At 41.8% G+C, this 12,579-nt stretch overlaps 1 protein-coding gene across 3 annotated transcripts in view; it reads left to right on the top strand.

The window, feature by feature from the left end:
• Positions 1-12,579, top strand: part of RFX7 (regulatory factor X7) — a 71,520-nt gene that overhangs the window by 46,831 nt on the left and 12,110 nt on the right. For all 3 annotated transcript variants that reach the window (XM_018069783.2, XM_029958696.1, XM_029958697.1), the window contains 3 exons: positions 4,742-4,824; positions 5,638-5,760; positions 11,827-11,943. In XM_018069783.2, the coding sequence (XP_017925272.2) occupies positions 5,651-5,760; positions 11,827-11,943 (227 nt within the window). In that variant the 5' untranslated portion in view covers positions 4,742-4,824; positions 5,638-5,650. The remainder of the gene's footprint in view (positions 1-4,741; positions 4,825-5,637; positions 5,761-11,826; positions 11,944-12,579) is intronic.

Here is a 12,579-nt window from a genome sequence, read left to right as displayed (position 1 = left end):
TTTATTAGCTGCTTTCTAGAATAATGGGTTCTGTTTCCAGTATTACTATATTATATGTCTGTCTTGATGATATTTCCAACAAACCATCTGACCTTGAGCAACTTACTTAAGCTTTGCTTCTTATTTCTCTATTCATAAAGTGGAGAGATGATTGCTTGACTGCTTTGCTATTTTTAGTTCTGGTTGTTAAATAATAGATGTTTGTTCTGCTGAAGTATGGCAAGTTTTAGGACCATTCTGCCAGTTGGTACACGTTACATTGCCATTGGCACAGCCTTTTTTACTTTGATTAGAGTATAGTTATCTATAAATACTCAAAATATGGAAAGAAATATTAAGAGCAGTCCATGCTCTCTAAACTAGTAGTCTTGCACAAAGCTTGCAGAGTACCCCTGGCCTTCAGCCCCCCTTCATCAGAATTGGAGGACAGAAATAACCTGTAATTCTGCTTTCATTGTGGAAATTGGAAATAGTTCAAATTTGAATGACATTTGCACTGTATACGTTACAGAAGTTGCAGCTCTTCTGATTGTTCGTTAGTATATTCTTCCTCTATCTTATTTAAAGTTTGGCCTGACTAGGTATTTTCTTCTATAAACAATCCAGAAAAAGCACATGCCCTGGAGTATTCCTATGGCAATCCCTATTGGCAACTTTAGGATGAAACTTGACTAACGTTTGTGACCTGACAGTAGATGAGCAGAGAGAACCAATCCACCAAGGTCAGGAAACCTGAAAGATTTGTGATTCTGGGGACTGTGTTCAACTCTCTAGGTTCTCTGGTTCAAGCAGAAACATGAATAAACTCATGGTTCCTATAACACAGATTAAGTCTTAAACCACACTCCGTGTTGAACAGATCTTTGTGCTGTGAAAATTTTGCAGTGTTTAGTCAGTGTCTCCCAGAGTGGAACCAGATATCAAAACCTGCTATTTTTGTTTAAAAACTACCCAACCCCACAACATTTTGACCATCTTGGTTTATATCACAGCTGTTTATTTGCTTAATCAAAATGCTTGAAAAAGTTGCATCTGTTTCTATGAGAATCTTGTTCTGTGTCTGTCTGAGGCAGCAAAAGGACAGATCCATTTGGAGCAGATCTCTGTGGCCACTGATCTCTGGTTTAATTTGTTTGCTACATATTTTGTGCATTTCTGTAGTGAACTGTCTATATTTGGTAACTGTCAAAACAGAAATATCAGAGATTTCTGCTCCCTTATATGTTACTGAAAGTCTTTACTTAGCTGTGACTTGAGGTTCCTAATTCTTTGTCCTTAGTTTTTCTGCCTCACAATGTAAGTTCACTCAGATATTTTGAGTACTTGATAGATTTTTGGCTAAATTGAAGCCAAGTGGTGAAAATAAGTATGAACACTGCTTGCTCCCCGTCTTCATTGCATCTTCCTTTGTTTCATATGGTTCTAGTTACAGAAAATAAAGGCAATGAGTGAAGAGCAGGAGTACCAGAGGCAATGCTTTGTGCTGGCTTTCCACCTCAGTCCTGCAAGCAGTTTACATGCTTATGCATGTCTCTAATGCAGCTTCAAGAAATATGATTTATAAATAGCCTTTGGAGAATTAGGCAGTCTTCATCTGATTTGATAGAACCAGTCAATCAAGGTCAAGAAACTTCAAGCAGGATTTTTATTTAGATCCTTTTAAGTAGCAGAAAAGGATTCCCCAGACACTGTAGTTGCTGTATGGTTTTTAGAACAACAGTAGCATAAGCTTTGACAGGCTGCACAAAGGGGAATTTGTCCAAGATGATGCCAGCATCACATTCTTCCTTTTGATGCTGTGACTCTCTTCCACTCTAATGACCTATTTTTTCCACACTATTGACCTATTTCGGGGGTGGGAACTTATAGTATATTTTGTGTTCCTGTTTCTTCTTATTTCTTTCCATATGTATCCAAATTAGCACAAAGAAAAACTGAGAATAAATGAATCTTTTTCTTCTTGGTCAGTAGTTACTAGGCCAGCTGAAAGGTTCCTCCACTTCCCCAAATTCTGTGATGCTGATTGCATTAAAAAATTTGAAAGTTTTGATGCTTTGAACAGTCACAGTAACAGTAATTGCAATTTTTACTGAATTCACCGGACCTTCAGCACTGAGAACTAGTGAATGACAGCTGAGACTGAAGAAGAGACTGTACTTACTGAGACTGTAAACCAGGTCTTGAGGGTTTTAGAAATTTTTAGAGAAAACAGACTAAACAAAACAATGTTTAACAGTGTTTAACAAATCTTTAAACTAAACAAAATGCAGTCTTTCCTGAATCTACTTGCACTGACTGTCACACTCTATCTCTTCGCTGCCACTTCTTCAGTTTTAAGATGATTTTCTCTAAATAGATTCAGTCTCATCTAATAAGCTTAGGTTTATCTAATTACCACCCAGGTAGGATTTACCTCTGTGAACTGCCTGTGACTCCTGTTAACTCTCCTGCTCTGAGGAGGTCCTGCCTTCCCAGGGCTTCCCTGCAGCCATTGCTGGAAGCTGGAGGAGTTGTGCTAAAACTGCTGCCTAGGAAAGTGCATGGGCAGGAGTGAGTTTGGGTGCAAACAGTGAGATAACATCACTGTCCAGCTGCCTCTGCTGAGGATGTGAGGAAGCCCTAATCCTCAGCTGCCTCAGCTGTAGGGATGGAATCTTGCTGTTGAGAGTGGCTGGCTCACTGGCATCCTTTGGAAAAGGTTCTGCTAACATAGTCCCATTCAAATTTTTTCTTTACCCATATGTTGTTGGGGGGTTTTTTTGTTTTTCTTGAATTTGGGGGGTTGACAAGCAGGGCCTGTGTAGCAGAGCAGCTCAGACAGGGCCCTTCCACACAGCCCCTTCATCCTGCTGTGTCAGAAGTTGCTTCAGCTGCAGTGGGCACTGAGTGTATTTTGATGAAAGGTTTAATATTTCTTTTAAAACTTCACGTTTTATGCTGCACGCGGGCACATTAGATTTGGAAGACAGAACTTGTCTTCTGCTTTGGTGTCAGAGTCATCAGGGGTTTTTTGTTTTGCATGGGATGCTTTTGTCTCATGGATTAGTGCTTACTGTGCAAGGTAATCCCACCCTAACCGGCTCCTTTGGTGTGCTGATTGGGCTTTTGCCATTTCAAACAAAAAGAGCTAAATTCCTTGAACGAGGGGATGTCTAATAAAGAAGTACAACTTTTCTTGTAGTTGTTAAATTTCAGTCTCCTCAAAAATGGTTAATTTGCTGTAACTTCTTTGAAGAACATTGGTATTTTCAGTAATGGGTTTGCTATAGGAAAACCCGCCAGTTCAAATGCTGTGATTCATGCAGGAAAGGAAGAACAGAGAATTTGACAGAATGCACCCATTATTAAGAAATACCTCTCTGGATATTTGGTGGTCTGAGCACCACTGCTGTGTAAGCTGCTGTAGAGCCACACAGAAGTCAGTGTCAGCAAATTTCAGAAGTTTGTCAGAGGAAAAAAAATCCAACCAAATGTTGTGGTTTGCTGCTTATAAAAGCAACAAATCCAATGTCTGTTACCTGTGTGCTGCTGGAAATGTTTGTCTTGGCTCTGAGAATGTCTCTCCATCGTTGGTGGCCCAGTTCTGTGCGGCAGTGCTGTGGTGGGTTTAGCTGGCAGGGATTATCCAGCCCTTGGACTCTCCCAGACCCTTCCCTGGACAGCATGTCCTGCTGGTCCTTGCCTAAAGTCTGGGGACAGGGAGGGGTTTGAAGTGAAGTTCAGGTTTTTAATTTCCTCACTCTTCATTCTGCTCATTGCTGAAGTTAACAACCAGGCCTCACTGCCTGTTGATCCCTCTCTCTTCTCTTCCTTTTGGAAAAGGTTACATGGGCAGTAAGACACCAGTAGAGAGAAAGAGAATTAACAGTAATCCAAAAGCTGCGTTCTGACTTAAAAGGGAATCCTGTGAGTCTCTGACTCAGTACTGATGGTGCCCCACCTCAAGCACTCCTCCTGCAACATCTTCCTGAAGGAGAACCCCTCTGCTCCTGGTTGCATGGCTTTACTCTCACTGCTGCTGCTGAGCAGGCCTGAGCACGTTACCACAACTGATTTTCCTGATATTCTAAGTCTACATAGCTGGTTTCAGGTGATCAAAACCTAGTTTGTGTGTAGCAATCACTGTTTGCAAACACCAGGTAAAACTCCCTCTGGTGTCTGATCCTCAGCTGGAGGAGTCTGGCATCACTGAGATTCATGTAACAGAATGGTTTGTCTGCAGTAACAAGTTCATAAACTGATTCCCAAAGGCAACAAAAAAATACAATATGTACATAGATAGGTTTTAAAATGTCTTTGCTGAAGTCTGTGGCACTTAACTGTTAACATGTATAGTGGATCACAGGATCAGAGCTGACATCCTGTGTTGTTACAGCACAGCTGGTTGTGCTGCTGGATGCTCAGAGGTGCTTCATGTGTGCTTGGAGAAGACAAAGTTTTCATGTTTTGTGTCTGGTTGCAGAAGTGATCTGTTGTTGACATTTTTCCAGATTCTGCTTTTGTTGCATGTGAATCTTGTAATTGTAACAAATGTATTTAAAATAGGCAATCATGTTTCTAGTCCCAGAGTGCTCAGTCACATTCTTTCACTTAAGTAAATATTTTCTTGTTTAAAATTGTATTATTTAGGAATACATTGTCAGATGACAGTTTTTAGCTGTTTAGCTCAACTCTTATTGTTTGCTTTTTCTTCTTTCCCCCCACCCCATATTTTGCAAACCAAAACACCTTTGTTATCTAGCAAGAAGTTGAGAAGTTTACAGACCTAGAGAAACTCTACCTCTACCTTCAGCTGCCTTCGGGTCCCAACAATGGAGACAAAAGGTATGTGTGTGACTGTAAATGTGAGCAGCTAGTACTGAAAACTGGCTTTACTTCCTGTGGCACTTAACTGCTGAGGATTCATTCACATCATGTGGCTGGTAGCAGAAGCAGCCTTTATTGAACATTAAGGACTCTTCCTGAAGATTAGTTGTGGGTTTTTTAAACTTTAAAATCCTTATTGCTTGAATAGCTTGTAAATATGAATCTCCTAAAATGCAAGAGTCATCACAGAAAGTGTTTCACAGTCCAAGTGTAATCGTTCCTTCGCTATTTATGTGTGAAGTGATAAAATAGCAACACAAATGTCATGGGGGGTGAAAGAAAAAACTAGTAGTATTTCTGGTAACATTTGTTTGACTAAAGGAAGGTCTACAAAGCCAACTTGCAGATCACAGCATCACAAAATTAGCATATGTTCCCAGTAGGATGGTTATAGGCAGGCAAGTGCCTATAGGAAGCACTCTAAGTAGCTACTGGGAAAGCTGGGTGTTTCCAAAGGGCAGCCGGCAAACTAAGTGGGCAAAAGCTTAGAGGTGGCCAGTAAGGAATAATAAAGTTAAGAGGGGAAGTAGAACCCTTGCCTGCCACTGTGTACTCATATCTGTACTCCACTGGAGCATGGAGTCTCTTCCTTAAATCTTGGATGAAAGGGGATAACTGCTGCCTGTGGCTCAAGAAATAGCTGAACGTGAGAGGTGTGCTGGCCCTTGTTGTCTCTGGTGTGTCTCCACCTGTGTAGGCAGACAGTTATTAAGTCTTGTAACTGAGGAGGAACTATAGAATCTTCATCAGCACTGCTTCTTCTTTCCCCAGTGATCAGATCTCCATGTCATCCAGCCGTGCCCAGCAGATGCACGCCTTCTCGTGGATACGGAACACCCTGGAAGAGCACCCTGAGACGTCCCTTCCCAAGCAGGAGGTTTATGATGAATACAAGTGAGTGCTCCCAGACTGGATCCGTGCACATGGCTTTTTAGCAAGTGTAGAGTGTTCTGTGGCACTGACCCTGCAGGTCCCCCACTGGTTTACACGGCCAGGGCCTGGTGTTCCACGCTGCTGTGCCTGAGAACACATGAGCTGCAGTGGGGCAAACTGTGTTTGTTGCTTCTGCCACTGGAGATAAGGCTGTGCTGTTTAAATTGTGCATTGTATGTACTGAAGGAAAGGTACAAGTACTTCTTAGCAAGTAAATATCTGTATGAATATTGGTTTTGTTTTGTGGACAGAGCAGCACAGGTAAAAAGCATCAGTTACTATCTTAGAATACATTTTGGTCTGCCTGTGTTTACATACATACATGACTGCCTTAACAAGGATGAGGGGCTGAATTGTTCCCTCTGGAAATGCAGCTATTTTGCACACAGGGTCTTGCCCATTACACCTTTCTTTCCAGAATAATGCATAAATATTGGACCTTCCTGCAGCAAACCTGATTTCTACAGAGGCACAATATATCTGAATATGTATGAAACCAGTAACCAAGGCCACTGCGAGTCTGTGTTGTCAAGTCTCAAAGCTACCATGTAATGAGAAAGCGATTAGAAGCAAGGGAGAGGGAGCTGTCTGATGAAAGTTGGATTTGAATTCATTTACAGAACATACCCCACGGGGGAGGGGGAAAAAATAATCATCCTCAGCCCAGTTGCCTGAAGATGAATAGCAGATTTATGATCTAGTATGAATATTTCCATAATCTGAACGATTACAGTAATTTGCAGCGAGCTGAGTCCCTTCACCTCCTGAGTGCCTACAGGACTCACCCCGTAGTAATTGTTATTGCAGGGCTGCCTTCTGCAAATACCTCCTTTTAATTAACTCTCTCTGCTCAAGTGTTTTTACCCTGATTGAGCTGAAGCATGATGGCATTCGCTTGCCTGGGGTTGATAAACATGCACACACCTATTTCTGAGGATCTTGCCATGGACTGGAGCGGTGACGCAGCCGGGAAGTGCAGCCAATGGCACCGACGTGCCGGGATGGCCAATCCCGGAGCAGCAGCCGCTCGCGCAGACACGGCAACAGCGGCAGCTGCTGTGCGGGAGAGAGGGAGATGGGAGCGTTATTCTTAAATATATTTCTTATTAAATAATTTATGGCCTGCTTCAGCAACAAATCTGCTTGGCTTCCTTGCTGTGCCAAGCTGCAGATGCCCGGAAAAATCATCATCTACAGATTGCGGAGTGTGAAATTTGGATGGCTTTGTATGTAGCTGCATCTAGTATTTGTATATTGTATTTTTTTCTTCCCCCCTAACAAAATAAGGGTGGTAAGCAAATATTCAGGAAAATATCAAATGTTTGGAATCTGTTCTCCTTTGAAAGCTTCTGTTCTGTTTTTAAAACATTCAGTTTCTTTGAATATTTTCATGAGCTATTCTTGCACACCAAAGGAAAAGTAGTCTTGGAGTGGGATGTAGGGAACAGGCATATAAATACATAAGAGTTAGTTATAAGTCATTTTTCTTTACCTAAGGGTGTTAAGATCTCTCAAACCTTATTCCATTATATTAACAGGTTACAATTTCTCTCTTCTATGTGCAGAGATGGATGTTGCATGAGCTCACAGTGAGCAAGCTTATGCACTCTGCATGCATAAATCAAAAGTGCAAGGCTTCAGAAGATGCTGCATCATACCAGCATCTTCAGTCCTGCTGTAAATTTTGGTCAAAATAAATCTTGCAAAACTACTGGCCTTCTGCATCACCTTTCATGATTTTTTTCTGTGAAGAGGGAGAGTCAGAAGCTTGCACTCCACCCAAGTTGGCAGATGTTGAGTGTTTTCAGCTCCGCCATGTCTCAGTAGCCTGTTCTCACTAAGCTTATTCAAGACAGTGACTCCTCTTTCTGCTTAGCTACTCTTCAGTTTAATTGTGAATTCATGTCTCCAACTGGATAAAAGTGAATGGATTCATCTTTCTTTTGAAAGGGATAAAATAAATTGAAAATGCATCATTAATATAAGGCAGTAGCACTTGAGGAGGCTGAGAGCTTGCAGCTGAATTTCAGAAAGGAGGTAGATGAGAGCTGGTTCACCTCTTGTTGTTGCTGTGATGCCACTTGCACTGACAGAATACAGTGACCTGCAAGAAGCTGTGTTTCTGTTGGGCACACACAGTTCTTCTGCCAGCTTCCTCTGGGGGGGAGGAATACAGGCTGGAAAGTATGGGAGCTCAAGGGGAGCTGCCTAACATGTTATCTAGCCTGCAGTGGATGGACGCTGCTTCCCATCACATCCTTTCAGTGTTTTCTTGTCAGTCACTTTTACTTGGATATCTTGTCCCTATTAGTAAACACCCTTCTGGACACAGCCAGGTGTAGATTTGTCTTTAGAGTTTAGAGATTTAAGATTTCAAGTCCAAGTGCAGTCCTGCAGTCTTTATGCAGGCAAAATCCCTATTTGCCCATAAAACGATTTGTTGAGCCTTCAGTAAACACTCGAGTCCTCTTATCTTGCTTCTGCTGCTGTGACGCGAGGGAAGAAAGTCATTCATATTTAAGTTTGGTGCCCTGAAGATTCACTTGATACGCTTAATATGGATTAGGAGGTCTTGGAGTCATCCCGTATCTCTTTCCTTTAGTCTGTAAATCATTAATCCTTGCTTTACTGGCTGCTGGGCCACTTGATGCCACCTGATGCATAGATTATGTACACTAAGTGTCAGGAATATTAACCAGCAACTTAGAGGAATACTCAGAAGCTAACACAGAAGAGGGCAGTAGGTATAGGAATACTGTGTCTACTAAGCACCTAAAGGACACAAGGTACATACAAATATTGTTTGATAGTGCTTATCCAGTGTTTTTATATAAAATTCCCTGATAGGAACAGGATGGGCTCTCTTGTGTTGCAAAGTGTAGTCTTAGGTCATAAGCAACTACCTATATATTCCTTTGAAAACCAATCAAACTTCAACTAAAGCAGTTGTTCCCACCTCTGCCCCCCGCTCTTGGGAGTCTGACCTGCAATTTCATTTCTCTGTTGGTTTTCAGACATCCGGTTTCCATCCTACCTGATTATTAGGGCTCATTTCTGTGCCAGCGTTGTTCGTCAGCTTAATGAGAGCCTACCTCTTCCTAAGGTTCTTGGTTTCTTTTGGGGACCACTTGTTTTGGTTAGAGTGGATAAACCAAGAACTTTTTGTTTCATTCTGTAGGTTTTTTATCATTTGCTATTCCTGATGGGTTTTTTTTCTGCCCAGGAAGCTGTAAGCTGGGCTGTATACCCTGACCATCTTCATTAGCTTTTGGGTTAATTTTTTTTTTTGTGGTTTAATTCAGGTGCACTTCTAGTGTTTTTTTAGGTCTGGAGTACATTCAATTCATAGATCTTACAAAAAAAAAATAAGCCTTTTCTGGTTATTGTGTAGGGGAGCTCTGTACAAAGGAACAAAGCGACCGCGTGTCCGCTGTCATTCCTGTCTCTGTGTAGACCTTCCCTCCCCCCCGTCTGTTTGCCACCCACCCTTCCAACAGCGAGACAGCTCCTGGGCTCAGCGATGTGCCAAGAGTGCAAGGAGCAGAGAGAAGAGCTCCAGGGGAGAGACTCCTGGTTTATGTTGTCAAGTCAATGAGAGACCACAGATGGACATGGAGGGTTCTCGGCCAAGCCAGGAGGGGGAGGGGCCATGTGGGATGATCTGTCTGGAAACTGAAATTCCAGGATAATACTGATAGCCCAGAAATCACAAGCTTGCAGGAGCTGCCAGTATGGATACGAGGGGACCGTGTAACTGTTTTTGCTGCTAGCAAGTGATTGTCTTACACCAGATGTGCTAGACTTGAGGAGCAGATAATTTTATTCCTATTTTATTTATTTATTTTCTCCAAGGGAGGCAGTAATTTTAACTTTGAAGTTGATAGATTGGTAGGTCCCTAAACCTGTTGTTTTGCTGGGTTGTTTTTTGGGTTTTTTTAATTTATTTTGCTGACATTGTTGAGTTTCAGTCAAAGATTCTGCTGACCCTGGCAGAGAAATTCAGAGAGCTCTCCTTTGCATGCTAGTTGAGACTTAAAGTCTTGTAATCAGCATCAGTGAGCAACAAAGACCACCTTTTAGGAATTTTCAGAGTAGAGTTTAAATCCACTGAGGCTTGGCAAGATGCAAGGGACAAAAAGCGCGCAGAGATCTATTTATCACACATAAATCAACATCTGATTCCTAAGAGGGTACAGTGAGGCGGGAGAAGAATTCCTTTGTAATAACTTCAAAGGGACATAATCCAGAATCCAGCTTCTGTGACTGACATATGTTGAAATGAAATGTGTTGGTATATAAATTGGATATGAAGCTTCTTGATGTCCCATATAGAAACTAGACCGATGCCTGACTGTGTTGTAGGCAACATGTCCTGGTTTGGACAGTGGCCTTGGTTACTGGGGTGGCTGGGTGCACACAGGCTCTGCAGGGGGTGTCAGAACCAAAAAGCATAAATGTTCCTGCTGATCATCATCACAATCATTACATCTGTGGTGGTGCTTTTCAAGGGGAGGATACCAACATACAGCCAGGGTAAAAGCAGCAGATACTTGCTCTGTAGTAACTAGCATTTTTGCAGAAAGTAAATGCAGTGGAAGTATCTCAAGAAATACATACAGCTTTCTGTAGAGCTACAGCTTGCAGAGAAGACATTTTGACTGGCCTACTTGGATGCAGATTGTTGCTGGGTGATGCTGGGGATGAAGCATCTGTTTCAGACTGCTGCTTTTTCTTTGTCTGCCTGACCTTCCAGAGGTTTGTTTGCGTGTGTGTACCTGATTATAGCAGGCAACTGTGGGGTATGAAGTCATTCTTTTTCTGCACTCCTGCTGATACCCACAGTGGATCGTGTGCAGTCACCTCTTCTTTTTAGAGGCAGGTTGTTTCTGTGTGTTGCTGGTAGGACTTCTCATGGGAAAGGAGGTCATTGCTGTCTGGTGCTGGCTCTGTGGCTGGGAAGGCTTTAACGGTGCGGTTCAGGGCAGAGCACATCAATGTCTGTGCCACAGCGCAGGGCGTTCCTGTCTTTGTGCAGCCTCAAGCCCTTGTGGTGCAGGTAAACCTTCCAGGGCAGTTCATGGTTTCCTCTTTTGTTTTATAGGTTTGTGATTTTCCGGAACATTCACCTTTTGCAGCAAAATCAATGATTTTTGTTCTCTGCCTCATGGACATATTTTTTAAATGTCTCAGATGTTGAAACAAAATTCCTTCTACTATTTTTTAGAACTGAAGGCAGATAAACTCGTTTTACTAGAATAAGTAAACTTGGCAAAATAATTACCTTTTGTTTCTTTATTCCCCTATATCATCAGGTGGTATTCTTAGCCACATGGTGATCTTCATTGGCAGCAGCAGTTGGAATCTCTGTTAGTAATATAAGGACTTATATAGGGGTGTCTGTTATCAAACATTCTCATAGTTCAGTAGTGGTACAGAGGTAGGAGGACTAGGTCCTCAGTACATGCTTGTGTTACATCTATAAAGGTGAAGCTGGTTCCCTGGGAAAGTCTGTTTTAAATGTAGTTCTCTTAAGGTCTAATTAATTGAGGTTGTATGGGCAGAATCTTTCTCTGGACACTGACATATCTGCACTTGCACTTAACTACTGCTTTTCAAATATTCTTGCAGGACTTCAGGCCTTACTACACTCAAGCTGTGCTTCTTGCTAGAACAGCATCTCTGTTTCTATTATGTCCTAAAATAAGTGAACTGAAACATATGCTTCAAACTAAGTTGTGGAGTAAATCTTAACTGTGCTCTAGATAATGCCAGTGCTTGTTATGTCTCCACATGACTTGTCTTTGAACTCAGTAAAGAACAAGGCAAAAACTATGGTATTAATAGCTCTTGTTTATACATTTTTAATGCACTCAATTCGTTGTGGATAGCTTCATTAATGTTAAATGTGATTCTAACTATGGATGGATATAAGTGTTTTCTTTTGAAAACCTTTGATGGGGTCTAGCATGTAGGCTGGCCTCTTGTATTAACTTTGATTCCATTCACGCTTTCTTTTCTTTGTTGCAGGAGCTATTGTGACAATCTTGGCTACCACCCATTAAGCGCTGCTGACTTTGGAAAGATCATGAAAAATGTCTTTCCAAACATGAAGGCCCGTCGTCTGGGCACAAGAGGCAAATCAAAATATCCTTTGCTAGAACACTTCTCAGTGACTTGTTCTGCACTTGCCTGGGGAACATCTGTCGTTATGGCTTAACTACCAGCTAAATGTGGAAGTAATGTTAAATAAAAAATGCAGACACTTTTCCAACATTCTTTAAAAATTATTAATTGTGGCAGTGTTGTGTTGCAAGATATAACTTTGGAAACAAGTACTTAAATTTAGGTTCTGACGCTCAGTTGTCACAGCAGCAAGGAATCAAAGAAGTTTTATAATTTAGTGCAAAGAGAGATATTGGAATAAAGGAACCAGAACTGTTAGTGATTTTCAAAGCAGTTTTTTCATCAGCACCAATTTTGTCTTTTCCAAGTTGAGAATTACACCTTCCCTTGAGAGTCCTTAGAAACCCTTGTGCAGTAATGTAATACCTGCTGCATTCCCCAGGGTCAGCTCTTGCTGGGTCCTGACGTGTTGGGCAGGCAAAGCCACTGCAGTAAAGCAGGGAAGGGAGAGCATGAAAAGACTAAAAGGCACTGAGGTGCTTGTAGGCTCTGATTAAAAACCACTCCAAAGAACTAACAGTGATGATAGGGATGTGCTGCAATACTGCCCTTTGCCAGGTCTCACTTGAAGCATGTGCTTATAGAGAGAATTGAATG

Source organism: Manacus vitellinus, unplaced genomic scaffold (genome assembly GCF_001715985.3).
Source record: "Manacus vitellinus isolate BGI_N305 unplaced genomic scaffold, ASM171598v3 scaffold_16_pilon, whole genome shotgun sequence".
NCBI lineage: Eukaryota > Metazoa > Chordata > Aves > Passeriformes > Pipridae > Manacus > Manacus vitellinus.
The sequence above is the reverse complement of the archived record's forward strand: the minus strand, read 5'-3'. Positions and strand labels throughout refer to the sequence as shown.